The 27891-nt window shown below is 42.9% G+C and overlaps 1 protein-coding gene across 3 annotated transcripts in view; it reads left to right on the forward strand.

Annotated features, from left to right (window-relative positions):
• PGBD5 (piggyBac transposable element derived 5) overlaps positions 1 to 27891 on the forward strand; it is a 144828-nt gene that overhangs the window by 75915 nt on the left and 41022 nt on the right. For all 3 annotated transcript variants that reach the window (XR_011538514.1, XR_011538517.1, XM_070613820.1), the window contains exon 4: positions 25502 to 25682. Coding sequence is in view for 1 of the 3 variants with exons in the window: in XM_070613820.1 (XP_070469921.1) it covers positions 25502 to 25682 (181 nt within the window). In the remaining 2 variants the exon portion in view is untranslated. The remainder of the gene's footprint in view (positions 1 to 25501; positions 25683 to 27891) is intronic.

A 27891-nucleotide genomic window follows, 5' to 3' on the forward strand; every position in this document is an offset into this window, starting at 1 on the left:
CTGCAGTTGCTACCGCGGGAGGCTCCATGAGGGAAGGAGTGGGGGAGGGGTCACGCGTCCACAGGTTCGCCCAGGACTCCCTAGCGCCCTTGCAGCCTAGAGGGAAGTCCTCTAATGGGGTCAAAACTTTCGTGTGGGGGTGACCTCATCAAGCCAAGACCCCAGGAGACCAGATAGTGAGAGCTGATGGGGAAACCTGGGACTGCGCACAAGAGAAAGTACCATCTCGGCTAACGGTGGAGGGATAAGAATATGCAGCTCTTGACCCCTATCCAGTGGCGATAGGCTGTAACTGCAACCGAATAATATCACAGTGGGAAAAACCCATACTTCCAGGATCAATCAGTTCATCAAAACTCCAGACCAGCAAGAAAACAAATACCCAGAATTCTGTCCTGAGGACTCAGAAATGAGTAAACTAAACGACAGTGAATTCAGAATAGCTATTGTCAAAAAACTGAATGAGATAAAAAAGAATATAGAGAAACACTTCAACGAGTTCAGGAGCTACTTCACAAAAGAGATTGAAACTATAAAAAAGAATCAGAAATACTAGAGATGAAAGACACAGTGGAAGAGATAAAAAAAATACAGATTCCCTGAATGCTCATGTGAACACTATAGAGGAGCGAATCAGCATAATCGAAGATAGACATGTTGAATTGTTCCAGACAGGGGAGGAGAGAGAACTGAGACTAAAAAGAAATGAAGAAAGTCTCTGAGAAATATCTGACTCAATGAGGAAATGCAACATAAGAATTATAGGTCTCCAAGAAGGTGAAGAGAAGGAGAATGGAGCAGAAAGTGTGCTCAAAGAAATAATAGCAGAGAACTTCCCAAATCTAGGGAATGAGAGGGAAATGTGTGTGGAGGAAGCTTTCAGATATCCTAGATTTGTCAATGTAAAAAGACCTACTGCAAGACATATATTTGTAAAACTGGCAAAATGAATGACAAAGAATTCTCAGGGCAGCAAGGCAGAAGAAAATAACCTGCAAAGGAACCCCTATCAGACTTTCAGCAGATTTCTCTGCAGAAACGTTAAAAGCTAGGACAGAATGGAATGACATATTCAAAACTTTAAAGGATAAAAATCTTCAGCCAAGAATACTCTATCCAGCAAAAATATCCTTCAGATATGAGGGAGAAATTAAATCTTTCCCAGACAAACAAAAGCTAAGGGACTTCATAGCCACGAGATCCCCACCCCAGAGGAAATCCTCAAGAAGACCCTCATAGCTGAAAAAAGAAAAAAAGGGAGAAAAGGATCACAAAACACAGAGTAAGGAGACAAATAGAATCAGAATAGGATGGCGAATATTCAACTATAGCATTAGGCTAAAGGGAAGGAAAACACCGAAAACAGAGACAATCTTGTCACTTTAACCACAAACTCACAACTCAAGTTGGAAAACGTGAGAATAATAGGAGGAGAGGAGGAAAGGGACAGAATCAGTTTAGACTAAGGAAGTAAGAGGCCATCAGAAAATGGACTATGTTATGCACGAGATTCTGAATACAAACTTCAGGGTAGCCACTAAACTAAAAAGCAGAACAGAGGCACAAAAAGTAAATAAGGAAATAACTAAGAAACACAGCATAAGAAACTGCAGAAGTTAATGGGTAGACCAAAACACACAGAACAAGAAACAAAGGAAATGCAGGAAAACCAGAAAACGGGTGACAGAATGACAGCATTAAGCCCTCATACATCAGTAATCACCCTCAATGTAAACGGATTGAACTCTCCAGTAAAAAGACACAGAGTGGCAAGATGGATTAAAGAACAAGATCCAATGATTTGTTGCCTCCAGGAAACACATCTCAGCTCCAATGACAAATACAGGCTGACAGTGAAGGGATAGAAGATGATACTCCAAGCTAATGGCAAACAAAAGAAAGCAGGTGTCACAATACTTATATCAGATGAGGTAGACTTCAAGATAAATCAGGTAAAGAGACACAAAGAGAGGCAATATAATGATCAAAAGAACACTCCATCAAGAAGAAATAACGCTTATAAATATCTATGCACCCAATACAGGAGCACCAAAGTTCATAAAGCAACTATTAACAAACCTAAAAGAAGATAGGAAAAATAAAACAATAATAGTAGGGGACCTCAACACCCCATTCACATCATTGGACAGATCATCCAGACAGAAAATCAACAAGGAAACAGTGGAATTAAACGAAAAGCTAAAACAATTGGACTTATTTGACACAAATAGAACACTCCACCCAAAAACAGCATAATATACATTCTTCTCAAGTGTGCAGGGAACATTTTCAATGATAGACCATATGTTGTGAAATAAGGCAAGCCTCTATAAATTTAAAAACATTGGAATAATAACAAGCATCTTCTCCAATCATAATGCTATAAAGCTAGAAATTAGTTATGAGAAAAAAGCTGAGAAAGGGACAAAGATGTGGAGACTAAACAATATGCTCTTGAACAAGCAATAGATATTGAAGAAATTAAAGAAGAAATCAAAAAATATCTGGAGACAAATGAAAATGGTAACATGCCTTACCAGCTCATGTGGGATACAGCAAAAGCTGTATTAAGAGGGAAATTCATTGCAATACAGGCACACCTTAACAAACAAGAAAAATCCCAAATAAGCAATCTCAAATTACACCTAACTGAATTAGAAAAAAGAAGAACAAACAAAGCCGTAAGTCAGCAGAAGGAGAGATAATAAAAATCAGAGCAGAAATAAATGCTATTGAAACAAAAAATGCAGTAGAAAAAGATCAGTGAAACAAAGAGCTGGTTCTTTGAGAAGATAAATAAAATTGACAAGCCCCTAGCCAGACTTGCAAAGAAAAGAGAAAGCTCAAATAAACAAAATCAAAAATGAAAGAGGAGAAATAACAACAGATTCCACAGAAATACAATGGATTGTAGGAGAATACTACGAAAAACTATATGCCAACAAAATGTCTAACCTGGGGGCTGGCCCGTGGCCGAGTGGTTAAGTTCGCGTGCTCCGCTGCAGGCGGCCCAGTGTTTCGTTGGTTCGAATCCTGGGCACGGACATGACACTGCTCATCAAACCACGCTGAGGCAGCGTCCCACATGCCACAACTAGAAGGACCCACAACAAAGAATATACAACTATGTACCGGGGGGCTTTGGGGAGAAAAAGGAAAAAAATAAAATCTTTAAAAAAAAAAAAAAAAAAGTCTAACCTGGAGGAAATGGATAAATTCTTAGAGTCTTAGAACCTCCCAAAGCTAAGTCAAGAAGAAACAGACAATCTGAACAGACCGATCACAAGGAAAGAGATGGAAACAGCAATCAAAGGTGTCCCAAAGAAGAAAAGCCCAGGACCAGACAGCTTTCCTGGGGAATTCTACCAAACTTTCAGAAAGGATTTAATACCTATACTTTTCAAGCTATTCCAAAAAATTAGGGAGGATGGAACATTTCCTAACACATTCTATGAGGCCAACATCACTCTGATACCAAAACCAGACAAGAACAGCACAAAAAAGGAGAACTATAGGCCAATATCACTGATGAACATAGATGCAAAAATTCACAACAAAATTTTGGCTACTTGAATTCAGCAATACATCAAAAGGATCATACATCACGATCAAGTGGGATTCATACCAGGGACACAGGGATGTTTCAACATCCGCAAATCAGTCAGTCTGATACACCCGATCAAGAAATTGAGGAATACAAACCACATGAACATCTCAATAGATGCAGAGAAAGCATTTGACAAGATCCAGCAGCCATTTTTGATAAAAACTCTTAACAAAATGGGGATAGAAGGAAATTGCCTCAACATAATAAAGGCAATATGTGACAAACCCACAGCCAGCATCATACTCAATGGGCAAAAACTGAGCGCAATCCGCCTGAGAACAGGAATGAGACAAGGATGCCCTCTATCACCACTCCTATTCAACATGGTACTGGAGGTTTTGGCCAGAGCAATTAGGCAAGAGAAAGGAATAAAAGGAATCCAAATAGGGAGTGAAGAAGTGAAACTCTCACTGTTTGCAGACAACATGATCTAATATATAGAAACCCCCCCCCCTAAAGTATCCACTGGAAAACTAAGAAATAACCAACATATACAGCAAATTTCAGGGTGTGAAATCAACTTACATGAATTAGTAGCATTTCTATACTCTAATAATGAACTAACAGAAATAGAACTCAAGAACACAATACCATTCGCGATCGCAACAAAAAGCATAAAATACCTTGGGGTGAATTTAACTAAGGAAGTGAAAGACGTAGACAACGAAAACTGCAAGACTTTCCTGAAAGAAATTGATGACAACATAAAGAGACGGAAGGACATTCCATGCACATGGATTGGAAGAATAAACATAGTTAAAATGTCCATACTGCCTAAAGCAATCTACAGATTCAACACAATCCCAATCAGAATCCCAATGACATTCTTTACAGAAATAGAACAAAGAATCCTAAAATTCATATGGGGCAACCAAAGACCCCAAATGGCCAAACGAATCCTGAGAAAAAAGAACAAAGCTGGAGGCATCACAATCCCTGACTTCAAAACATACTACAAAGCTACAGTAATCAAAACAGCATGGTACTGGTACAAAAACAGGTGCACAGATCAATGGAAAAGAATTGAAAGCCCAGAAATAAAACCACACATCTATGGACAGCTAATCTTCGACAAAGGAACTGAGGGCATAACAATGGAGAAAAGAAAGTCTCTTCAACAAATGATGCTGGGAAAACTGGACAGCCACATGTAAAAGAATGAAAATTGACCATTCTTTTTCACCATTCACAAAAAGAAACTCAAAATGGATCAAAGACCTAAAGGTAAGACCTGAAACCATAAGGCTTCTAGAAGAACACATAGGCAGTACAGTCTTTGACATCAGTCTTAAAAGGATCTTTTCAGACACCATGTCTTCTCAGACAAGGGAAACAATAGAAAGAACAAACAAATGGGATTACATCAGTCTACAGAGCTTCTACAAGTCAAGGGAAAACAGGATTGAACCAAAAAAACAACCCACTAATTGGGAAAAAATATTTGCAAGTCATATATCCAACAAAGGGTTAATCTCCATAATATATGAAGAACTCACACAACTCAACAACAACAAAAATCAAACAATCTGATCAAAAAATGGGCAAGGAACATGAACAGACATTTCTCCAAAGAAGATTTACAGATGGCCAATAGGCACATGAAAAGATGTTCATCATCACTGATCATCAAGGAAATGCAAATCAAAACTGCTCTAAGTTATCATCTTACACCCGTTAGAATGGCAAAAATAACCAAAACAAAAAGTAACAAATGTTGGAGAGGTTGTGGAAAAAAAGAAACCCTCAAACACTGCTGGTGGGAATGCAAACTGGTGCAGCCACTATGGAAAACAGTATGGAGATTTCTCAAAAAATTAAAAATAGAAATACCATATAACCTAGCCATCCCATTACTGGGTATCTATCCAAAGAACTTTAAATCAGCCATTCCAAAGGTCCCATGCACCCCTATGTTCATTGCAGCATTATTTACAATAGCCAAGATGTGGAAGAAATCTAAGTGCTCAGTATATGTACACACACATATATACACAATGGAATACTACTCAGCCATAAAGAAGGATAAAATCATCTCATTCACAACAGCTTGGATGGACCTTGAGGGTATATGCTAAGTGAAATAAGCCAGATAGAGAAAGATAATCTCTGTATGACTCCACTCATATGTGGAAGTTAAACATGTAGACAAAGTGAACAGATTAGTGGCTACTGGGGGAAAGGGCTGATGGGGGTGGGCACAAAGTGGTGCACCTACAACATGACTGACAAACAATAATGTACAACTGAAATTTCACAAAGTTGTAAACTGTCATAATCTCAATAAAAAGTTTAAAAAAAAGGTAACAGGAGACAAAGAAGGGCACTACATAATGATAAAGGGACCAACGCAACAACAGGACATAGCAGTTGTAAATATCTATGCAGCCAACGGAGGAGCAACTAAATGTATAAAGCAATTATTAACAGACATGAAAGGAGACATAGACAGTAACACAATAATTGTAGGGGACTTTAACACTCTTTACACCAATGGATAGATCATCCACACAGAAAATCAATAAGGAAATGTTGCCTTTAAATGATATATAAGACCAGATGGACTTAGTAGATATATATAGAACATTCTAGCCAAAAACTGCAGAATACACATTCTTTTCAAATGCACATGGAGCATTCTCCAGATAGATCATGTAGTAGGCCACAAAATGAGTCTCAGTAAATTTAAGAAGGTTGAAATAATGCCAGGTATCTTTTCTGACCACAACAGTATGAAACTAGAAGTCGACTACAGGAAGAAAATCAGAAAAGCCACAAATATCTGCAGATCAAACAAAATGCTACTGAACAACAATTGGGTCAATGAAGAAATCAAAGGAGAAATCAAAAAATACCTGGAGACAAATGAAAATGAAAATATGACATGCCAGAATTTATGGTATACAGCAAAAGCAGCTCTAAGAGGGAAGTTTATAGCAATACAGGCCTACCTCAAGACACAAGAAAAATCCCAAATAGACAATCTAACAGTGCACCTATAGGAAATGGAAAAAGAAGAACAGACCAAGCCCAAAATCAGTAGAAAGAAGAAAAAAAATAAAAATCAGAGCAGAAATAAATGAAATAGAGACAAAAAAACAACAGAAAAAAAAATCAGTGAAACCGAGAGCTAGTTCTTTGGAGACAAATGAAATTGACAAACCTTTAGCTAGACTCACCAAGAAAAAAAGAGAGAAGACTCAAATAAATAAAATAAAAAATGAAAATGGAGAAATTACACCCTCAGAAATACAAAAGATTATAAGAGAATACTATGAAAAGCTATATGCCATCAAATTTGATAACCTTGAAGAAATACATAAATTCTTAGAATCATACAACCTTCCAAAACTGAATTAAAAAGAAATAGAGCATTTGAATAAACAAATCACCATTAAGGAGATCGAAACAATAATCAAAAACTTTCCAAAAAATAAGAGTCCAGGACCAGACGGCTTCCCTGGTGAATTCTACCAGACATTCAGAGTAGACTTAATACCTTTCCTTCTTAAACTCTTCCAAAAAATTGAAGAGGATGGGAAGCTTCCTCACACATTCTATGAAGCCAACATTACCCTGATAGCAAAAACAGACAAGGACAACACAAAAATACTAACAAATCCCATACAACAATACATTAAAAAGCTCATACACCATGATGAAATGGGGTTTATTCCAGGGAAGCAGGGATGGTTCAACATCTGCAGATCAATCAGTGTGACACACCACATTATGAAGAATGAAAATCACACAATCATCTCAATAGCTGTAGGGAAACCTTTGACAAGATAAAGCATCCATTATGATAAAAACTGAATAAAATGCGTATAGGAGGAAAGTATCTCAACATAATAAGGGCCATATATGACAAACCCACAGCTAATATCAGTCTCACTTGAGAAAAACTGAAAGCTATCCCTTTAAGAATGGGAACCAGATAAGGATGCCTCCTTTCACCACTCTTATTTAACATAGTATTGGAAATCCTAGCCAAGCAATCAGGCAAGAAAAAGAAATAAAAGGGGATCCAAACTGGAAAAGAAGAATTGAAACTGTCACTATTTGCAGGTGACATGACTACATATAGAAAACCCTAAAGAATCCACCAAAAACTTTTAGAAATAATAAATGAATACAGTAAAGTGGCAGGATACAAAATCAACATTAAAAAATCAGTTGTGTTTCTGTATACTAAGAACAAAGCAGAAAGAGAAATTAAGAATACAATCCCACTTACAGTTCCAACAGAAAGAATAACGTACTTAGGAATAAACTTAACCAAAGAGGTGAAAGACCTGTACACTGAAAACTACAAGACATTTTGAAAGAAATTGAAGGCACAAAGAAACGGAAAGATGTTCTGTGCTCTTGGATTGGAAGAATTAATAGTTAAAATGTCTATACTTCCTAAAGCAATCTACAGATTCAGTGCACTCTCTACCAAACTTCCAACAACATTCTTCACAGAAATAGAACAAACAATCCAAAAATTTATGTGGAACAGCAAAAGACCCCGAATAGCCAAAGGAATCATAAGGAAAAAGAACAAAGCTGGAAGTATCATTCTCCCTGATTTCAAAATACACTACAACACTATAGTAACCAAAACAGCATTGTACTGGCACAAAAACGGACACACACCGATCAATGGAACAGAATCCAGAGCATAGAAATAAACCCACACATCTATGCACAACTAATTTTTGACAGGGAGTCAAGAAGATACAGTGAAGAAAGGAAAATCTCTTAAATAAATGGTATTGGGAAAACTGGATAGCCACACGCAAAAGAATGAAAGTAGACCATTATCTTACAGCATACACAAAAATCAACTCAAAATGGATTAAAGAACATAAGACATGAAACCTCTAAAAGAAAACATAGGCAGTACATTCTTCAACATTGGTCTTAGCAGCATATTTTCAAGTACCATGTCTGACCAGGCGGGGAAAGCAACAGAAAAAATAAACAAATGGGACTACATCAAACTAAAAAGCTTCTGCACAGCAAAGGAAACCATCAACAAAACAAAAAGACAGCCTAACAATTGGGAGAAGATATTTGCAATCCATATATCTGATAAGGGGTTAATATCCAAAATATATAAAGAACTCATACATCTCAACAACAAAAGAACTAACAACCCAATTAAAAAATGGACAAAAGAGCTGAACAGGCATTTCTCCAAAGAAGATAAACAGTTGGCCAACAGGCACATGAAAGGATATTCAACGACATTAACTATCAGGGAAATGCAAATCAAAACTACAATGAGATATCACCTTACTCTCGTTGGAATGCTTATAATTAACAAGACAGGAAACAGCAAGTGTTGGAGAGGATGTGGGGAGAAGGGAAACCTCGTACACTGCTGGTGAGAGTGCAAACTGGTGCAGCTGCTGTGGAAAACAGTGTGGAGATTCTTCAAAAACTCAAGAACAGAACTGTCATGATCCAGCTGTTCCTCTGCTGGGTATTTATCCAATGAACTTGAAAACACTAATGCATAAAGATGCATGCACCCTTATGTTCATTGCAGCATTATGCACAGTAGTCAAGGCTTGGAAGCAACCTAGGTGCCCATCAAGGGACGAATGGATAAAGAAAATGTGATCTATAGGCACAATGGAATACTACCCAGCCATAAAAAATGATGACGTCTGGCCATTTGTGACAACGTGGATGGACCTGGAGGGTATTATGCTAAGTGAAATAAGTCAGAGGGAGAAAGTCAAATATCAGATGAACTCACTCATAAGTAGAAGCTAAAAGTGTAAACAAGCAAGCACATAGAGACAGAGATTGGATTGGTAGTTACCAGAGAGGAAGGGGGAAGGGAGGAGTGCGAAAGGGGTGATTAGGCACATGTGTGTAGTGATGGATGGTAATTAGTCTTTGGGTAGTGAACATGATGTAATCTATACAGACACAGAAATATAGTGATGTACTCCTGAAATTTGTATAATGTTATAAACCCATGTTACACCAATGAAACAGAAACCAAAAAACAAATACTAAAAAACAAATGAGACCGTTCACACTACTCTTTGAAATAGATTACCGCCTGTAGGACCAGGGCCTTGGGTTCTTGGTAATCTGGTAAACTAGTAACATAAGGAATGGTGAGGAATGAAATATGTATTGTGTTTTGGGGGGCTGAAAGGAAAGGCATAGGCCTGTTCTCAAGGAGCATACTTTTGGTTTTTTATTGTGGTAAAATATGCATAAATATTTATCATAATATAAATATCCATTTCCAGCACTTTCCTATCACGCCAAACAGCTGGGAGCTTATCTCTTAGCTGGGGGACAATCACTATCAATAGGACTAGTGAATCCCTGCAAGCAGAGGCACTTTCCAGATATGCTGTGGACGCCCCAGGAGCTCAGAGGTGGGGTCACCCGGTGGCTTGGTGTGGTTGAACGTCAGGTGCAGTCTCCCCGATCTCCTTGTACTCCTCTGGTCAGATTTGCCTTGGTCTCCAGCTCTCTACGTGCCATGCCCATATGACTCCCAGTGACAGACGGATGAGTGACTGGGACAATGTATGTGCCTCAGCCCTGAGTCCCATCACTGTCTCTGCCTTCCATGTGAGAGCCATGCTCTCAGTAACTCATAGCATTCCTGGATGGGGGTCTGGGGTCAGGTAGCTCCATGGAGCGGAAGATGCCCATGGGTGCCCATCTGCTCCACTTCCTGCCTGACCTGGCCCTTCTGGCTTTCCCCCTAACTTCAGCAGGGCTTGGATGGTGCAATGATTAATTTTATGTGTCAATTTTGGCTGGGCTGCGGTACCCAGATATTTGGTCAAACACTCTTCTGGATGTTTCTGTGAAAACATTCTTTAGATAAAATTAACATGTAAATCAGTAGACTTTGAGTAAAGTAGATTGCCCTCCATAATGTGGGTGAGCCTCATCCAATCAGTTGAAGGCCTTAAGATAACAAAGACTGACCTTCCTGGAAGAAGAGGGAATTCTTTTATTTTTAAATTTTTTTATTGCAGTAGCATTAGATTATAACATTATATAACTTTCAGATATACATCATAATATATTTTGAATTCTGCGTAGATTACATCATGTTCACCACCCAAAGACAACCAGCCGTCACCACACACGTGTGCCTAATCATCCCTTTCACCCTCCCCCATCCCCCTTCCCCTCTGGTAACCACCAATCCAATCTGTCTCTGTGTGTGGTGTTTGTCATTTTTATCATCTACTTATAGGTGAGATCATACAGTATTTGACTTTCTCCCTCTAACTTATTTCACTTAGCATAATACCCTCCAGGTCCATCCATGTTGTCACAAATGGCCGGATTTCATCATTTCTTATGGCTGAGTAGTATTCCATTGTGTATATATACCACATCTTCTTTATCCATTCACCCCTTGATGGGCACCTAGGTTGCTTCCAAGTCTTCGCTATTGTGGATAATGCTGCAATGAACATAGTGGTGCATGTATCTTTATGCATTAGTGTTTTCAAGTTCTTTGGATAAATACCCAGCAGTGGGATAGCTGGATCATATGGTAGATCTATTCTTAACCTTCTAAGGAAATTCCATACTGTTTCCCAAAGTGGCTGCACCAGTTTACACTTTTAACAGCAGTGTACGAGGTTTCCCTTCTCCCCACATCCTCTCCAACACTTGTATCCTCTCTTGTTAATTACAGCCATTTTGACCAGAATGAGACGGTATCTCATTGTAGTTTTGATTTCTGTTTCCCTGATAGTTAATGATGTTGAACATGTTTTCATGTGCCTGTTGGTCATCCGTATATCTTCTTTAGAGAAATCTGTGTTCAAATATTTTGCCCATTTTGTTAATTGGGTTGTTGATGTTTTTGTTGTTGAGATGTATGCGTTCTTTGTGTATTTTGGATACTAACCCCTTATCCGATATGTGGTTTGCAAATATCTTCTCCCAAGTGTTAGCTTGTCTTTTCGTTTTGTTGAAGATTTCCTTTGCTGTGCAGAAGTTTTTTAGTTTGATGTAGTCCCATTTGTTTATTTTTTTCTATTGTTTCCCTTGTCTGGTCTGACATGGTACTTGAAAATATCCTGCTAAGACCAATGTCAAAGAGCGTGGTGCCTACGTTTTCTTCTAGAAGTTTCATGGTTTGAGATCTTACATTCAAGTCTTTAATCCATTTTGAGTTGGTTTTGTGCATGGTGTAAGGTAATAGTCTACTTTCATTCTTTTGCATGTGGCTGTCCAGTTTTCCCAATACCATTTATTGAAAAGACTTTCCTTTCTCCATTGTATGCTCTTGGCTCCCTTGTCGAAAATCAGCTGTCCACAAATGTGTGGGTTTATTCCTGGGCTCTTGATTCTGTTTCATTGATCTGTGTGTCTGTTTTTGTGCCAGTACCCTGCTGTTTTGGTACTATAGCTTTGTAGTATACTTTGAAATCAGGGAGTGTGATACCTCCAGCTTTGTTCTTTTTCCTTATGATTCCTTTGGCTATTTGGGATCTTTTGTTGTTTCATATAAATCTTAGGATTCTTTGTTCTATTTCTGTGAACACTGTTGTTGGAACTTGGATCGGGAGTGCATTGAATCTATATATTGCTTTAGGAAGTATGGATATTTTAACAATGTTAATTCTTCCAGTCCAAGAGCATGGAATATCTTTCCATTTCTTTGTGTCGTCTTCTTTTTCATTATTTTTTTGACGACGACGACGATTAGCCCTGAGCTAACATCTGCCGCCAATCCTCCTCTTTTTGCTGAGGAACACTGGGCCTGAGGTAACATCCTTGCCCATCTTCCTCCACTCCACATGTGGGACGCCTACCACAGCATTGCTTGCCAAGCGGTGCCATGTCCGCACCCGGGATCCAAACTGGCAAACCCCCAGTCGCTGAAGCGGAATGTGCAAAGTTAACCACTGTGCCACTGGGCCGACACCTCTTTGTGTCTTCTTCAACTTCTTTCAACAATGTTTTATAGTTTTTGGTGTACAGATCTTTCACCTCTTAGGTTAAGTTTATTCCTAGGTATTTTATTCTTTTTGCTGCAATTGTAAATGAGATTGTATTCTTAAGTTCTCTTTCTTCTACTTTGTTATTAGTGTATAGAAATCCAACTGATTTTTTTATGTTGATTTTGTATCCTGCAGCTTGACTGTATTCATTTATTGTTTCTAAAAGTTTTTTTAGTGGATTCTTTAGGGTTTTCTAGATATAAAATCATGTCTGCAAAGAGTGGCAGTTTCACTTCTTCTTTTCCAGTGTGGATCCCTTTTATTTCTTTTTCTTGCCTGATTGCTCCGGCTAGGACTTCCAATACTGTGTTAAATAAGAGTGGTGACAGTGGGTATCCTTGTCTGGTTCCTGTTCTTAGAGAGATAGCTTTCAGTTTTTCTGCGTTGAGAATGATATTTGCTGTGGGTTTGTTGTATATGGCCTTTATTATTTTGAGGTACTTTCCTTCTATACCCATTTTGAGTTTTTATCATAAATGGATGCTGTATCTGGTTAAATGCTTTGTCTGTATCTATTGAGATGATCGTGTGATTTTATTCTTCATTTTGTTAATGTGGTGTATCACGTTGATCTATTTACAGATGTTGAACCATCCCTGCTTCCCAGGAATAAACCCCACTTGATCATGGTGTATGATCTTTTTAATATATTGTTGTATTTGATTTCCTAATATTTTGTTGAGGATTTTTGCATCGATGTTCATCAGTGATATTGGCCTGTAATTTTCTTTTTTGTGTGTTGTCCTTGTCTGGTTTTGGTATCAGGATAATCTTGCCTTCATAGAATGAGTTAGGAAGACTCCCCAGAAGAGGAAATTCTGCCAGCAGATCACCTTTGGATTTGAACTGCAACTCTTCCCTGAGTCTCTAGCCTGCCAGCCTGTCCTCATGATTTTGGACTTACTGAGCCTCCATAATCATGCGAGCCAATTCCTTAAAATAAATCTCTCTGGCATGCGCTCCCCGCCCCCATTGATTGTACTGCAAAGGGATTTCCTGTAGTCCACCTGGCTCACCCACAGGCAAACGGAGCCTCACTTCCTCTCTTGTAGGAGAGAGGGACATATTAAAAATATTCATAAATAGAGCATGATAGGTACAACACCAGAGGTGCATGTGGAATGTTATGGGGTGTAGTAGGGCCCCTGTGGGCTGAGAGAGTCCCCTGAGGTGTGCAGACCTGGTGTGTGATGTGCCTGTGAAGAAGGTGGAATGAGGCGAGGCCATGGGGAGGGGAAGGGATGGGATGGGAGCAAAGTCATCTGCCGCATGCCGGGCACAGAGGCACATCCACTGAGCATGATCCAGCCCTTTGAGAGGTGTCTTGCTGTCCTCACTTTACACAGAGGGAAACCAAAGCTTCCAGTGATTGTCATTTATCCCCAAACCTCAGGGCTCAGCAGAAATAGGAGCCAAAGAGCTGGCTGGCTCCGTCCTCTACAGTCTGCTCAGCTGCTGTCTGCTCCCAGGCCCCTCAGGATGGGAGAGAGACAGCAACCCAGCGCAGAGCTTGGTGTGTTTGAATGCACTGTCCTATTTCAAACATTATCTTGCTTCTGTGACTCACCTTTGAAGCATCCGTTCCATGGTGAAAAATCATCAAGGCTGATGGAGGCGCCTTTTTCTCATGCGTATCCCCGCCAGGCATACACTTCACTGATCTCATGGAGGATCTCAAGGCCTTTGATTCCAAGTTTTAGTAGCAGCAGAATAAGTGGCAGGGAGTCATTTGTAAAGTGAAGTTCTGAAAATCTGGAAGCAGACTTGCTCCTTAGGTTCAAAACGCTTTGTCCTATACGAGACCACAGCTAACAGTCCTATACGAAACCACAGCTAACAGTCTCTCTTTTGGCACAACCACTGCCATTTCCAGATTAGATGCTGTCATACACTCAAGAAACTATACTTGTTCTGTGTCACAGGCCTGCCGAGAATGCCTCCAACCCTAGTGCACCCCCAGCCCATGCCATCTGCAGAGGCTGCCTGAGAGGGGCGTCAGCCAAGGTTCCCTCCTGTCCCCTTACCTGCAGCCTCTGCTGTGAGCTGAGGAGTGAAAGGAGAGATTTATACAGAAGATGGAACTCCCAGCTTTGGGGGAAAGCCGTCACTGAGAGGTTGCAGTTCCTTAGTTTGAGACATGAAGGTTGCTCATCTTAGAAGCCTTGTGACCTTTCTGCTGAGTCAAAAGAGGACTGTCTCTGTAAATACTGTTGTTCTGTCTCTACTGTGTCAAAAAGATTGAGAATCCAGTGGGGAAAAATTGGCCAACAGGTTAGTTAATGTTATGTTGACCCATGGTGATTACATGGAGTCTCGAGATTCTTTGGGGAAGAAAGAAAAGGGTCCGTGAATTTAAAAAAACGACAACAACAAACTGGTATAGTCAAAAAGAGCACATTTTTCCTGTTTGAATCTGTTAAACTAGGCCGCCTGCCTCCACAGAGTGAGACCCAAGCTTCCCAGGGAGGGGTGTTGGCAGGCTGCAGAGCGCCGGGAAGCAGGTGGCAGAGGAGCGAATGCCTGGCTAGTTCCTGCGCAGGAGCTTTAGGGGATGTGGGAATGCTCTGCCTGAAAGAAGCAGGCCGGACAGTCTCCAGAGGGTTGAATGGCATCATGTTGACGGGGGGGAGGGGGCAGAACCATTCTAAATGACAAGCCATGGTTTCTTGCTCGGCGAACTGACATCCTCTAGAGGTAGTTGGGCTTCAGAAGCCAGAATTCAAGATAGAAACTCCCGAGCAAAAGGACCTGTGTTTCCTGCCAGTGTGTACCTTGCTAAATGTCTCCTGGCAGAGCCCAGAGGAACATCTGTGAGGCGTACTCTCAATAAGGTCACTGCACCCTGTGTTGCTGGGCCAGCTGATCTGGAAGCCCCTCTTCTCCCTTCAGTCTGATCTGTGATTTATGACAGCTTCTTCTGGGGTTCAGAAAAGAATACTTTGTGTTCATGGAGTACTTGCTACGTGCTAGGCTCCATGCCTAAGCACTTTACATGCATTATTCATTTTCTCTGCACAACAACCTAATGAGGTTGGTAGTGTTACTGCCCCTCTTCACAGTGAGGAAACTGAGGCACAGAGAGATCAGCTACCTTGCCCAAAGTCTCAGCTGTAAAGTGGTAGGCCTAGGATTAAACCCAGCCTTTCTGATGCAGAGCCCACCCTCTTATCCAAGAGGCTATGTTCTCTCCCTGAGGAAAGAGTTTTTCTTGCTTTAGACAAAAACCAAGTATCTATTTCTTATCCAACTTAATTGTGTTTGATTGATGTTTTAGCACCAGTTGTCACTGATATCCCTAATTTTGAGACATACTTTGTTTTTTTGAGGACGATTAGTCCTGAGCTAACATCTGCTGCTACTATCCTCCTCTTTTTGCTGAGGAAGACTGGCCCTGAGCTAACATCCATGCCCATCTTCCTCTATTTTATATGTGGGACGCCTGCCACAGCGTGGCGTGCCAAGTGGTGCCATGTCTGCACCCAGGATCCGAACCGGCGAACCCTGGGCTGCCGAAGTGAGTGTGCAAACTTAACCGCTGCGCCACCAGGCCAGCCGCTTGAGACATACTTTTTATGTTGAAAGAACTTGAGAAATTTACACTAAAGTTTTTTTTTCTTATTCGACTTTTAGTCTATTTTATACACTAAGTGAATGAACCTTTTACTCCTGACCTATAACTATCTGAATTAGCCCCAAAAGTGAGGATCAGAGTGAACTTAATGAGCCAGAGTAAATTTTGCTTGTGGAGTCAGAAACTGGGCAGGGTGTTTGTCCATCTGTTTAGTGGTGCAGTGGTGAGGACACTAGCTTCAATCCTGTCCAGGTTGGCTGTGGTTGTTCAGAGGATGGAATTGGCTAGGGTATAAGACATCTGCCACAGACCTCTCTGACTGTCCTTGAGCAAGCAGCTGAGAACTAATCTCTTCTTCTGTCTTTTGAAGGGGTTAATTTGCCCAGCCCTCCTTACCATTCAAGGATTCAGAGATGACAATGAAGTGTTTATTAAGTGCCCCTATAAGTGAATCAGGCACTGACCAGATCAGATTAAACCCTGGCCCTCTCCCCAAGGAGCTTAGAATCTAGACTGCACTGAGGTGAGATGGCGAAAGAGCCTACGGCGCGCTAGCACCTGTCCCTCCTGCAGTCCATCGTTTTCAAAGACAGCCTCACCGGGATTCGAGCTTGGGGATGAAAGAAAAGCAAGATTCTTGAAAGAGTCAGTAGTGCTGAAGGTACAACTGGAGAAGAGAGGGGCACAGAAGTCTCAGTGCACGAGCCTTCCTGGCCCTGGTCATGGTAAGAGGCAATGAGAGAGAAAATGGTGGTGAAAGTCATCATTAAGGTGCTGGCTTGGAGACTTTGCTGGGGAACTGGGCTGATGAACCAAGGACAGCATGTAGCAGCACTGTCTGGTAGAACTTCCCGTGATGACAGAAATGTTCTCTATCTGTGCTTTCCATTATGGCAGCCGCTAGCCCCATGACTTTTGAGTACTTGAAATGTGACTAGTATGACTGAGGAATTGAATTTTTTATTTTAGTTAATTTTAGTTAATTTAAATTAAAATAACCACAGGTGTCTAGAGGCTACAGCATGGGGATAGAGCTTTGCTATTGAAAAAAATCACTTCTGCGTACACAAATTGCACTTACAGACATGGCGTTGCGAGGTATGTGGAGTATTAACCTCACAAATGAGGAAACCAAGGCTCAGAGCAATTAAGTAACTTGCCCTGACTCACACAAGCTGGCACATGACGACGTCTATGCCCCTTGAATCAAGTATTGATGCTGTCTCCTGTGGCAGAGTCACTTGCTTTCGTGGTGAGTGAGCAGCATGTAAACTTAAGGTTCTCACAACTGGCCATCCCCACACATGTTCCAGGGGACAGCCTCACACGTCTCCATATGCTCTTTCTGCATCATTTCAGTGAGTGAGACCATGCACTCTTTTGCTGTCTCCCCACTGCTGGGATTGTACCCTCCACCTCCTCTTTGCACAGCTAGCGAGTAAAAGGTTCAAGTAAAGGATCACGGTCCCTGATGAGGGCCTTCCCCGTCCCCAGATACACCCTGCACCAATGTGGAGGAGCCTCATTCTCTCTTGTTCTGAAAGAGGAGGAGGACCAATGGTCGGGACCAGCATAGCTGAACCAGGTTTTCCTCGGAGACAGGAGGACACCAAAGCCCCAGTGACAGCTTAGTAGAAGCATCAGTTGGTGCATCTTTTGACCTTTGACCCATCTGTTGTTGCGGGTGTCATCGTTGTTTTGAGAAGTTGGGGTGAGGTGGAGGTGGTGAACTAGCTCCCACCTCTCAAGGTCTTGGGGCATTTCAGGAGGGCTAAGACATATAGTCAGGTGTTACATGAACCCTCCAAGGTGTTACTGTAACCCATATTTCCTAAGGTTCCTTCTGTTATGATGTCAAGGTAAAGTGCACAACATTAGTAATACCATCCTAGGGCAAAGTGTAATGCCATGTATTAAGTTTTCTTCCCTCCCTTTCTAAATCTAATATATCTAAAAGTTAATAAATCATAGGAGCAAAAAAAGCTTTTTTTAGGAAAAGTGAAAGATACGTTTTTCTTCCCTAAAGGCCCTTGTCACACAAGCTCATGGCTCAGACACTCAAAGTAGTGGCAGCAAATTCTGCTTTCCAGCGATGGAAGAGGACCTAGGCCTCCACATGCTGGGGGAGCTGTTTGAGTGTAATGGTGCTCTCTCTAGGTGGGTGCAGGAGGAGAGAGAACTTTTTGAAAAAGCACACCAGCCAGCAATTACACGTATGATGAAAGATGTTTTCTTCAGCAGTGTCTTCTCGGAGCTCTTAGAGAAGGCACTAAACAGTGTGTGAATGTGTGTGATGTCAGTGGTGCTGCCCTTCTCAGATCCCTGATGGGATTCTCTAGGGCAAGCTTTCCAAGCCTAGACATGAGTCTGCATATCTTCAGTGGTTATAACAATGGCACATGGTTGGGATGAGATTCCATTGGCGAGTATAGTTTTTTTCATAGAATTATAGATTTATTCATCCAGCTAAGGGAAACAAGTTGATGTCTTAGACCACCTGAAGTTATTTAGCCAAAGAAAACCCAGACCAATGGGATACTGGACCAGAGTCACCATCAGACCAGTGGTTGGGCTGAGCCCTTTCTTGGGCAGATTTTGACTGCCTTCGTAACAGTTCTCTCTAAATCATGCCCCTGCCTGGGACTTTTGAGCTTACTGTTTTTTATGTTACTTATTTAAATGTCAGTCCTATTTTATAATCACTTTAAAAATAAACTCACTGGGGCCAGTCCGGTGGCATAGTGGTTAAGTTTGCCCACTCTGCTTTGGCAGCCTAGGGTTTGCGGGTTGAGATCCTGGGTGCAGACCCACACACCTTGCATCAAACCATGCTGTGGCAGCATCCCACATACAAAATAGAGGGAGATGGGCACAGGTGTTAGCTCAGGGACAATCTTCCTCAAGCAAAATAAATAAAATAATTAGTTAATAAATTCATCGTTTTATAATAATGAGTTCCTCAGATTTAGGACCCTCCTTGGACTCTGATTGCTGCCACTCTTTGGCCTCTGCCTTCTTGGAGATCTCCGAATAAGAACAGGAGGACCTTTGATTCTGTGCGTCTCCCTTCTCCTATGAGAGAGCAGCTGAGTATCTACCCCTTGAGAAGAGACTGGCTGGAATCTGGGAAAATGTCAGTGTTTAGACATGCGTGTGTGGACACACTAAGCTAAGGAATTCCAAGATGGTCCTGTAATAGGAGTACATGTCTCTGGCTTTTGGGGAAATGTGTTATTCCCAGGAGAGCGAGAGTCTAGCTCCAACTCAGAGGGTTGTCATCTCCAGGTGTGCACTTAACACAGTGAATATTAATAGCTGCTAACTTAGATCGGGGCTGTCTCGGGGAGCAGATACAAGGCCCACGTGGGCCTATGCTTGGGTAATCCTGATAGGAAAGTTCTTCTATAATTATATTTAGTGTCTTTTCTGATTGAATTGTATTATATGTTTAGCATCAACAGATAGGAATAGCGCCTTGAGGATATAGTCAACATATCTATATAAACACACATATACACAAAACATTTTATAATCTGTCTACTTCACTTACAAGGATATTGTGAACATTTTCTATGTTTTAAGTAATTTTTCTGTACCATGAGTTTTAAAAATTGCACCATATTCCATTATACCTACATTGAGTTTTAACCAGTCTCCTCTTCACGTGAGATAATTAAGTTGTTGCTAATTTTTCTACTGTTATAGAAAACTCTGAGATGTACATGGTTCTATATGTGAATCCTTTGGTGCATTTACGATTATTACTTTGGGTTCACTTCCTAAAAGTGGAGCCCATGAGTAAAATAGCAGGAATATTTTTAAGGTTTTTCATTCATTATACAGAATTTCCCTACAGAAAGATTTCACTGAATTGCTGTTCCCCACAGTGACGAGTGCTCCCAAGCTCTCACTGATAGGGTTGTTTGGGTAGGGAAGATGCTATTGCTGTTGGTCTACATACATCATACATTGAAATCAGTCTGTTTCCCAGGAAACAGAGTGGACATCATCACCACTCTGCTATTTTTAATAAGATGGGGGAGCACTCACTTATCGGCTCTGGTGTGTGAGTTCTTGAGATCCACGGAAATGCTGCCATTGAAGCAGTATGGGTGGGTGGCAGGCAAAGCTCTAAGATGCTCAAAAGATTCCTGCTCAAAAACTTCCTGGTATGTGCACACCTACCAATTACTTACTTAAGCACTAACCTAGGTGTTGCTGTGAAGCGTTTTTGATTTTGTGGGTATAGTTACGGTCCTGAATCAGTTGATCTTAAAAAAGAAATTATCTTGGATGGGCCTGACCTAATTAGGTGACCCTTTAAGAGGAAAAGGGATCTTCCTGACAAAGAGATTTGAAGTGAGGGATTCAACCCAAGGGAGAGTCTCCACTGCTGGCTTTGAAGGTGGAGGGGCCATGTAGTAAAGAATGCAAGTGGCCTTTAGGAGCTGAGAGCAGTCCCCGGCTTACAGCCAGCAATGAAATAAGCATCAACCTGAGTCCTACAACTACACAGGAACAACCTGAATGAATCTGGAAGGGGATCCCAAGCACCACATGAGAAGACAGCCAGCAACACTTTGATTTCAGCCTTGTGATACCCTGAGCCGAAAACCCAACCATGCCATGGCTGCAATTCTGACCTACAAATCTGTGAGCTAATGAATGGGTATTGTTTAAACCACCAAGCTTGTGGTGATTCGTTATGCAGCAAAAAAAAAAAAAAAAAAAAACAACTAATACCCAGTGTTTCTAAATTGTAGTGTGAATATTTACACAGAAACATCACACATGAACAGAGTGCCACAGGGTATGTGGAGAGAGAACAGCTATGTGTGTTAATGTAGAAATGACTTGTCATACTGGATTTTAAATAATAATGTAATCAGAAATAGAATTTCTGTTCCAGTTCTGCCTTGAGTTATGTGACCTTGAAGAAATTACCAATGTCCTTCAGATATCCAAATCCTGTCCTTATTTTTCTGTCAGATTATTGGACCTTGATCACTTCCTCCTCCTGGACCCGTTTTACACCTGTATCTCTCTCTTCGGGTTCTCCTGCTACCTCCCTGACCCATCCTTTCCATGTATTTCTGAGCATTCCTCCTCTGTGGCTCACGCCTTAAATGCCGGGGGTCCCCAGGAGTCTGACTCAGTCACTCTCAGGATTTCACTGCACTTGCGAGCCGATGACCTTTACCCCTGTATCTTCATCCATGGCCTTCCTCTGACTGTGGCTTCTGCTGGGATGTGTCTCAGGCACCTCGAACTCAACGTGATCACAACTGGACTCATACGTCTTGCCCGCACCGCCTGCCACCTCTACCACCTCTCCCTGCCTTGTTATGTTCCTCTCTCCAGATTAGAATCCATTCTTCACTCCCCTTACTGCCTGGCCGACTTCTCTGTTAGGTGAGCAGGAGCAGTGCCAAGGGCCATAACACTCTTAGGGGCTGAGGAAAATGTTTCTCTTTCTCTTAAAATCAGAGGGAGAAAAAAATTTTAAGTTGGAGGAAGTGCTTGAATATGTAATGATGTATTTGTCGTAATGCTTAATGCAGTTGTAAAATAGAATTTTTTAAATACTTTTTCGGGAGGAGAGGCCCATGGAAGCAAAAGTGCCCTGGGCCCCTGAAAGTCATACCGCAATCCTGATGCTCTCTTGTTCCTAGAGCAGTGGGCTTTGGTGGATGGTAGTGTGCACTGCCTTCCCTGTGGCCCAGGTAGTGGGGAAGGTGCTTTGACGTGGTCTCAGTGGATGTCCGCCAGCTCTGGTCACTGGGAAGGTTGCACGTTGCTGGTGATCGGGAGCTGCTGCCTTGGCCCTCCTCTACCCTGGCAGGAGAGTTGGAAGCAGGAAGTTCCTTCCTTGCCTTCAGTTATTTGCTTACATACTTAGATACCTGTGTTGCAATCAACAGGAAAAGTGGCCATTTCCTCAGGATTGTGTGAAGGACTCACTGTTCCCTGGTCTGGTGCTCGAGTTCTGTTCTGAGTATTACCCCAACAGGGGCTGTAGCAGGTCCATGCAGCCCCTACATGCCATCCACACCCCAATCCTGAGGACATCCACACTTCCAAAGAGAGCAGAGAGGGAAAGTCTGTGCAGCTGAATCTAGTCTGGAAGTCAGAGGGGTGGCATCTTGAAGGTGTACCGTGCTTTGAAGCCCATGCTATCTGGGAACCTGGATAACCCACCTTCCGGAAGACTTACTTTATTGCTGAGGTGAGTTTCTAAGACTTTGGATCACCCAGTGCTTTAGCTTGGAAAGCTGTTGGCAAGAAACCATTAGAAAGATACACTTCTCTATATGTTACTGTTTGATCCAGGAGTCAGTTCTCTGAATTTAGACACTGGGACCCTTTGCTGTTAGGACTTCAGCAGGGCAGTGTCATTCTGGCTGATGTCGGCCACCTGAGATGGCCACGTTCAGACCTACTTTCTCAGTCTTCCATCCTCTTGTGAATAGGGGCTGCACGTCATCAGGAGGGGCATTGTCTCGTATGCAGCTTTGTTGGCGCATCTGAATTTGGCATGTGTGTTGCTCTTTACAACTCGCTGACATGGACATACACCTGCATCTGAAACTCAGATCCAGATAAACACTAAAGGGTGTGAAGGAAATGTCAAAATCTCAGCGTTGGGAGGGACCTCAACAGCTGTCCAGCTGAGCCCTCATTCTGTGTTCAGACCTTCAGAGTGGCTATCTGGCTTATCCCGGAGCCTCTCTGAGACCACCCATTCAATGTTTGGGTAGCTCTGAATGTTGGTAAGGGCTCTGATGCTGAGCAGATCTGTTTTCTAACCAGTGTATTTATTCATCCTGGTTCTGCCTTAGAAAGATCTTAGTCGTCATTCTACAGTATAGCTCTGTAGCCAAAAGAAGGGTTCTTGGATCCATCCGTGCTCCTCAGGGTTTAGCACCACCCCATCAGTAATGGCTGAACTCTCCCCCTCCACGCCAGCCAAATTTATATGTTGAAATGGTAACCCCTAGGACCTCAGAAAGTGACCTTATTTGAAGATAAGGTCTTTAAAGAGGTAGTTAAGGTAAAATGAGGTCATTAGGGTGGGCCTCACTTCCATCTGACTGGTGTCCTTATAAGAAAAGGGGATCAGGACAGAGACACACAGAGGGGGAAGACCATGTGAAGACACTGAGAAAACGCCATCTACAAGCCAAAGAGAAAGACCTCAGGAGAAACCAACTCTGCCAACACTTTGATCTTGGACTTCTAGAACTGCAAGAAAATAAGTATCTGTTATTGAAGCCCCCCAGTCTGTGGTACTTAGTTATGACAGCCCAAGCAAACTAGTACGCAAGCTACCACACATTATGCCTTGTGAAGTGTGGCACCCAGAAGAACTGATCATAATTTGACGAGAGGAGAGTAAGGCGGTCACCACCCTTGTTATTAACGCAGGCCGAGGTCCTACTAATTTCTTGGCCAGTCACAGCATCCAATGACTTAGAGTCATCCATCTCCAAAGTTTTCGTTTTTGTTTATTTTCTAAAAGTAGTCTTGCTAAGTCACATTTCTTACATTCTGTATTAGGTGCAGTTAAGTTTTGAACTTAGTTACAGAATTTTGCATTTAATCCTGTTCAGTTTTGCTTGTGTGGGGCTGAGTTTGCCAATGACTGCCCCCATCTCTCAGGGAGGCCTTTGGAAACCACATGGGGATCATCAGGGTTGGGCCTGGGCTCCAATAACACACCTCCCATCCTGAGTGAGAATCTTGGGTTTGGATGGGAAATTTCCTTTCCAGTGACACATGGGACAGCGGTCACTGTCCATAAGATGGATTTGAGGACACACAGTGCCCAGTGTGGTTATGGTGGGGGTTCAGATAGGATATCTGGGAGAGGAGTCAGAGCTGGCCTTAGGTGCAGAAACCCATGGTAGTGGCCACAGAATTGGGCTTTGCTGAGGAGAGAAGACAGGTTCTGAGAAAATATCCTCGTTCAGCCAGGATCACGTGTGACATGTGGCAGAGATGACTGGCTTCTCTGTCTCAGTGTTTTAATCTTTGTCAAAGAGATTGCTTCTGGGGATTGAGTTGGTAAAAGCAGAGAGATCCCAAAACGAAATGTTGGAGTCCTGCTGAGCTGTCTACAGAAATGTTCTGCATCGTCAAGCCATTGCCTGCCAGGCTGCAAGAAGGTAGGGTCCTTCTTGAGGACCATGCAGGTGGTGGTTGGGAAGGATTAGCCCTCAGAAGATGAGCTGCTTTTAGAATTAGACCTACATTCACCTGCTCTTCATCTGCCTTGGGAACATCAGACACCTTATTTTGCAAGTGATTGTCTGAAATCATTTGACCAAGCACTGATGCTGTGGACATGCCTGGGTCCTCCTTATGGTCCATCTCAGTTTTCTCAGCAGTGTGTCATTAGCAGTCTGTGTGGACAGTCATGCGCTCAGCAGTTCTGTGCCTTGGAGGACAGTCAGGGTTAGCCTCATTTCCCACCAAGTGTCAGTTGTGGTCCTGGGCATTGTGACAGGCACAGGTGAGCACTATTAGCTTGTGAGCTGCTGCCAGCAAGGGCATCCAGAACATTCCATGAGAAGAACTATTCTCCCTAGAAGAGAGCAAGAGTAATACTCGTATGATAACTCTTCATACCTAAGTCAACCACTGGAGGACCATCCTCTGCTAGAATCTGTTTCTGTTGCCTGTGCCTACCCCTTTGAGGATGTTCCTGGAAGATGTTCATGAGACAGAGAGTTTAAAAATTGCTTACTCATTCTAGCACATCCTCTTGGCTGCTCCTAGGACCTCAGGCGAGCTTTTAATTGTCGACACTGTCTCCTGCTCTGCAGTGTGAGGTGAACTCTGCCTTTTCTGCTTGCATGGTGGATACTGTAAAGAATAAGAGAAACAGTTATTGTGGATGTGCTTTGTGAGTTAAAAGCCTATGTGCAAACAGAAAGTGCACAGATAAGTTAATCCTCACAGCTGAGGTAGCCTTCACTTTTATTTATGGTAAACTTCAGTTGTTCCTGTGCTTCAGAACAGGGGACTGTGTTTGCGTTGACTTTAGCAGTCATGTTCACTACTTGTAACTGTTTGTCCTCTCCTTCTCCATCTTGACATTCCAAACTGAAGAGTCCTGGGCTGAACCACCAGCTACCGAGGCTGTGGCGTGGCCATGGGAGTGGCCTGGGGCTTCTGTGGGTTGAGGACATGGTAGGGGTGGCAGGGACTGTTAAACCCATGGCCCAAGGAGGGGGTGGCTCTCCCCCATGTTCCCGGCCCAATGACAGAAGCTGTGCTCTCAGCCAGACTTGCTGTGAGCTCACTGACCCCTGTGTGTTTCTGTTAAAGATTTACGTCCACCTGAAGGAAGGCGGGGGCCCAGATGGGCTGGATGCACTGAAGAATAAGCCCCAACTCCACAGCATGGTGGCCAGGAGCCTGTGCCAGAACGCGGCAGGCAAGAACTACATCATCTTTACGGGGCCCAGCATCACCAGCCTGACCCTGTTTGAAGAGTTTGAAAAGCAAGGTTAGTCAAGTGGCGAGTGGTCTGAGCACAGCCCTGCTCCCTTGGAGAAGAGGTGGGAGAGGTCTGGGGTTGCAGGTGTGCAGTGGCCAGCACAGACCACAGCATGCTAGGCAAGGAGGCCCTTCCCTACGGGAATAGATTATTTCAGCCTGCCGCGTATCTGCTCTGTATCTGGACACTGCTGGGCCATGGAGATCTGAAGAGGTATCAGTCATAGGCTCATGGTCTGGGGGACAATGTCAGCACAAAGCTCTTCCCGGTCTTCAGGGCACATTTGTGTCCTTTGTTGTAAGACCATGGTCAAGGAAGGAGTTCTTTTGATGTCTCAGTGCATTCAGGCTGCTGTAACACAATACCACAGAGAAATTTATTTCTCTTGGTTCTGGAAGCTGGAAGTCCAAGATCAGGGTGCCAGCATGGTCCAGTGAGGGCCCTCTGCAGCGTGGCAGACTTCTTCCTGCTGTGTCCTCATATGATGGACAGGGCAAGGGAGCTCTGTGGCTTCTCTTTTATAAGGACACTAACCTCATTCATGAGGACTTCACCTGTATGGCCTAATCACCTCCCAAAGGCCCCAGCTCCTAAACCATCACCATGGGCATTAGGCTTTCAACATATGAATTTGGGAGGGGGACACAAACATTCAGTCTGTAGCACCTAGGCACACCTCCTACGAAGTAAGGCTCTTAGGGAGTCTCCTGAACTCACCCCATCCATAATGTGGCCCCTTCCAGTTGGCAGACAAGGACCATGCAGATGCTGCAGAGAATTGTGTGGATTAATACAGGCAGCAGTACAAGGGGCCTTGGAAAGGTCTGAGTTTCCCTCAGTGCTAAGATTCTTGGTTCATTTGTTGCTAAGATTGGGCAGGCCTCTGTGGCTCTGGTGGAAATCGGAGCTATAGAAGAAGATCTGGACCAAGTCTGGGCACCTGTGGCAGCTGCCTTTGCCTTCACTTTGTCCTGTGTTTGGGTTTATGTGTGATCCTCTCAGGAGAAATACCAAAAGCCCCCACTCACGACAGCAGCCACTAGATTTGCAGACCTATTGCTTAGCAACAGATAAGACATCTGGCCTTACAACAAAACCTTCTCAAGCAACAGAGCCAACAGCTTCCGACCTTCAACCTCAGCAACTATGATGAACCCCTGGACTCTGTGCTCCTGCCGGCTTGGGCTGCATCTTACTCATCTGCAAAGTCTGGTGCCCAGCAGGTTTCAGTGTTTAATTGTTGAGAGAATTCAGTGTACAGGATCAGACTAAATGGAGAGGGGCCATGGAAGTCAAATTGGAGAAAATTGACCCTAATGTACATTAACCAGCCACATTGGAAGAATGATGGGTTCTCCTGTTAGACCATGTGGTGAGAGTCACCCCCACTCGCCTGCTCATGTAAGTCCAAGCGTGAGTGCCATATGCGTGGTGATGAAGCCCCTGGAGTTCCTAGAACTGCCCTGATAGTGTCTGCATGCATTATGGGCCACTTCCTGCCTCACGGTGTTTGTACTGCCATTGCCTGGATCGAGGGTCAGGTAGTGTAGTCAAGGCCAGCTCGAATCAAGTGTGTCAGGGTGGGGCTGGTGTGGTGCAGAGTGAGGAGGAGGCCAAAGGACTATCATGGGCCATCAGTGCTGCTTCCCTGAGAGCTAGGCATGCTGGCCTGTGACTCTGGGCGGAAGTGGGTGCTCCCCAGCTCAGGGGATTAGGGAGAGGATGGAGGAAAATCTAGAGGGAAGAACATAATTAGACATAGAATTTGAGTTTTTCCAAGAGTGGGCAAAGATTTCATTGCCTATTTTTTAGAAGCATCTAAAGCTATTAAGCTGTTCACCCAAGGTCTCATGGGCTTCACCTGTGATGACTAACATTTAGCACGGTGGTTCTCCATCACACCCACACTGATGGCTGCACCCACCCCCAGGGGCTCTGACTATATTGATGTGGGCTGGGGCCCCCTTGGGATTCTAATGGGCAGCCAAGGTTGAAGAAAGGAGTCATAGCTGAGATCCTCGCTGCCCTTCCTGGGGTGCACAGAGATGGCTCTGTAAAATAACAGCTCGAAAAAAATGTTCATATAATCATCATGAAGGGACAAATTAGTGCAAACTTGGGTGCTGTTTGGATTTTCTTCTTCCCCTCTTATGAAAACGCAGCTGCTCTTTGGGTGGTTGTGTATACCGAGCCCCACACGGGTGATTTAAAACACCCT

This window comes from Equus przewalskii, chromosome 1, assembly GCF_037783145.1.
Source record: "Equus przewalskii isolate Varuska chromosome 1, EquPr2, whole genome shotgun sequence".
Lineage (NCBI taxonomy): Eukaryota > Metazoa > Chordata > Mammalia > Perissodactyla > Equidae > Equus > Equus przewalskii.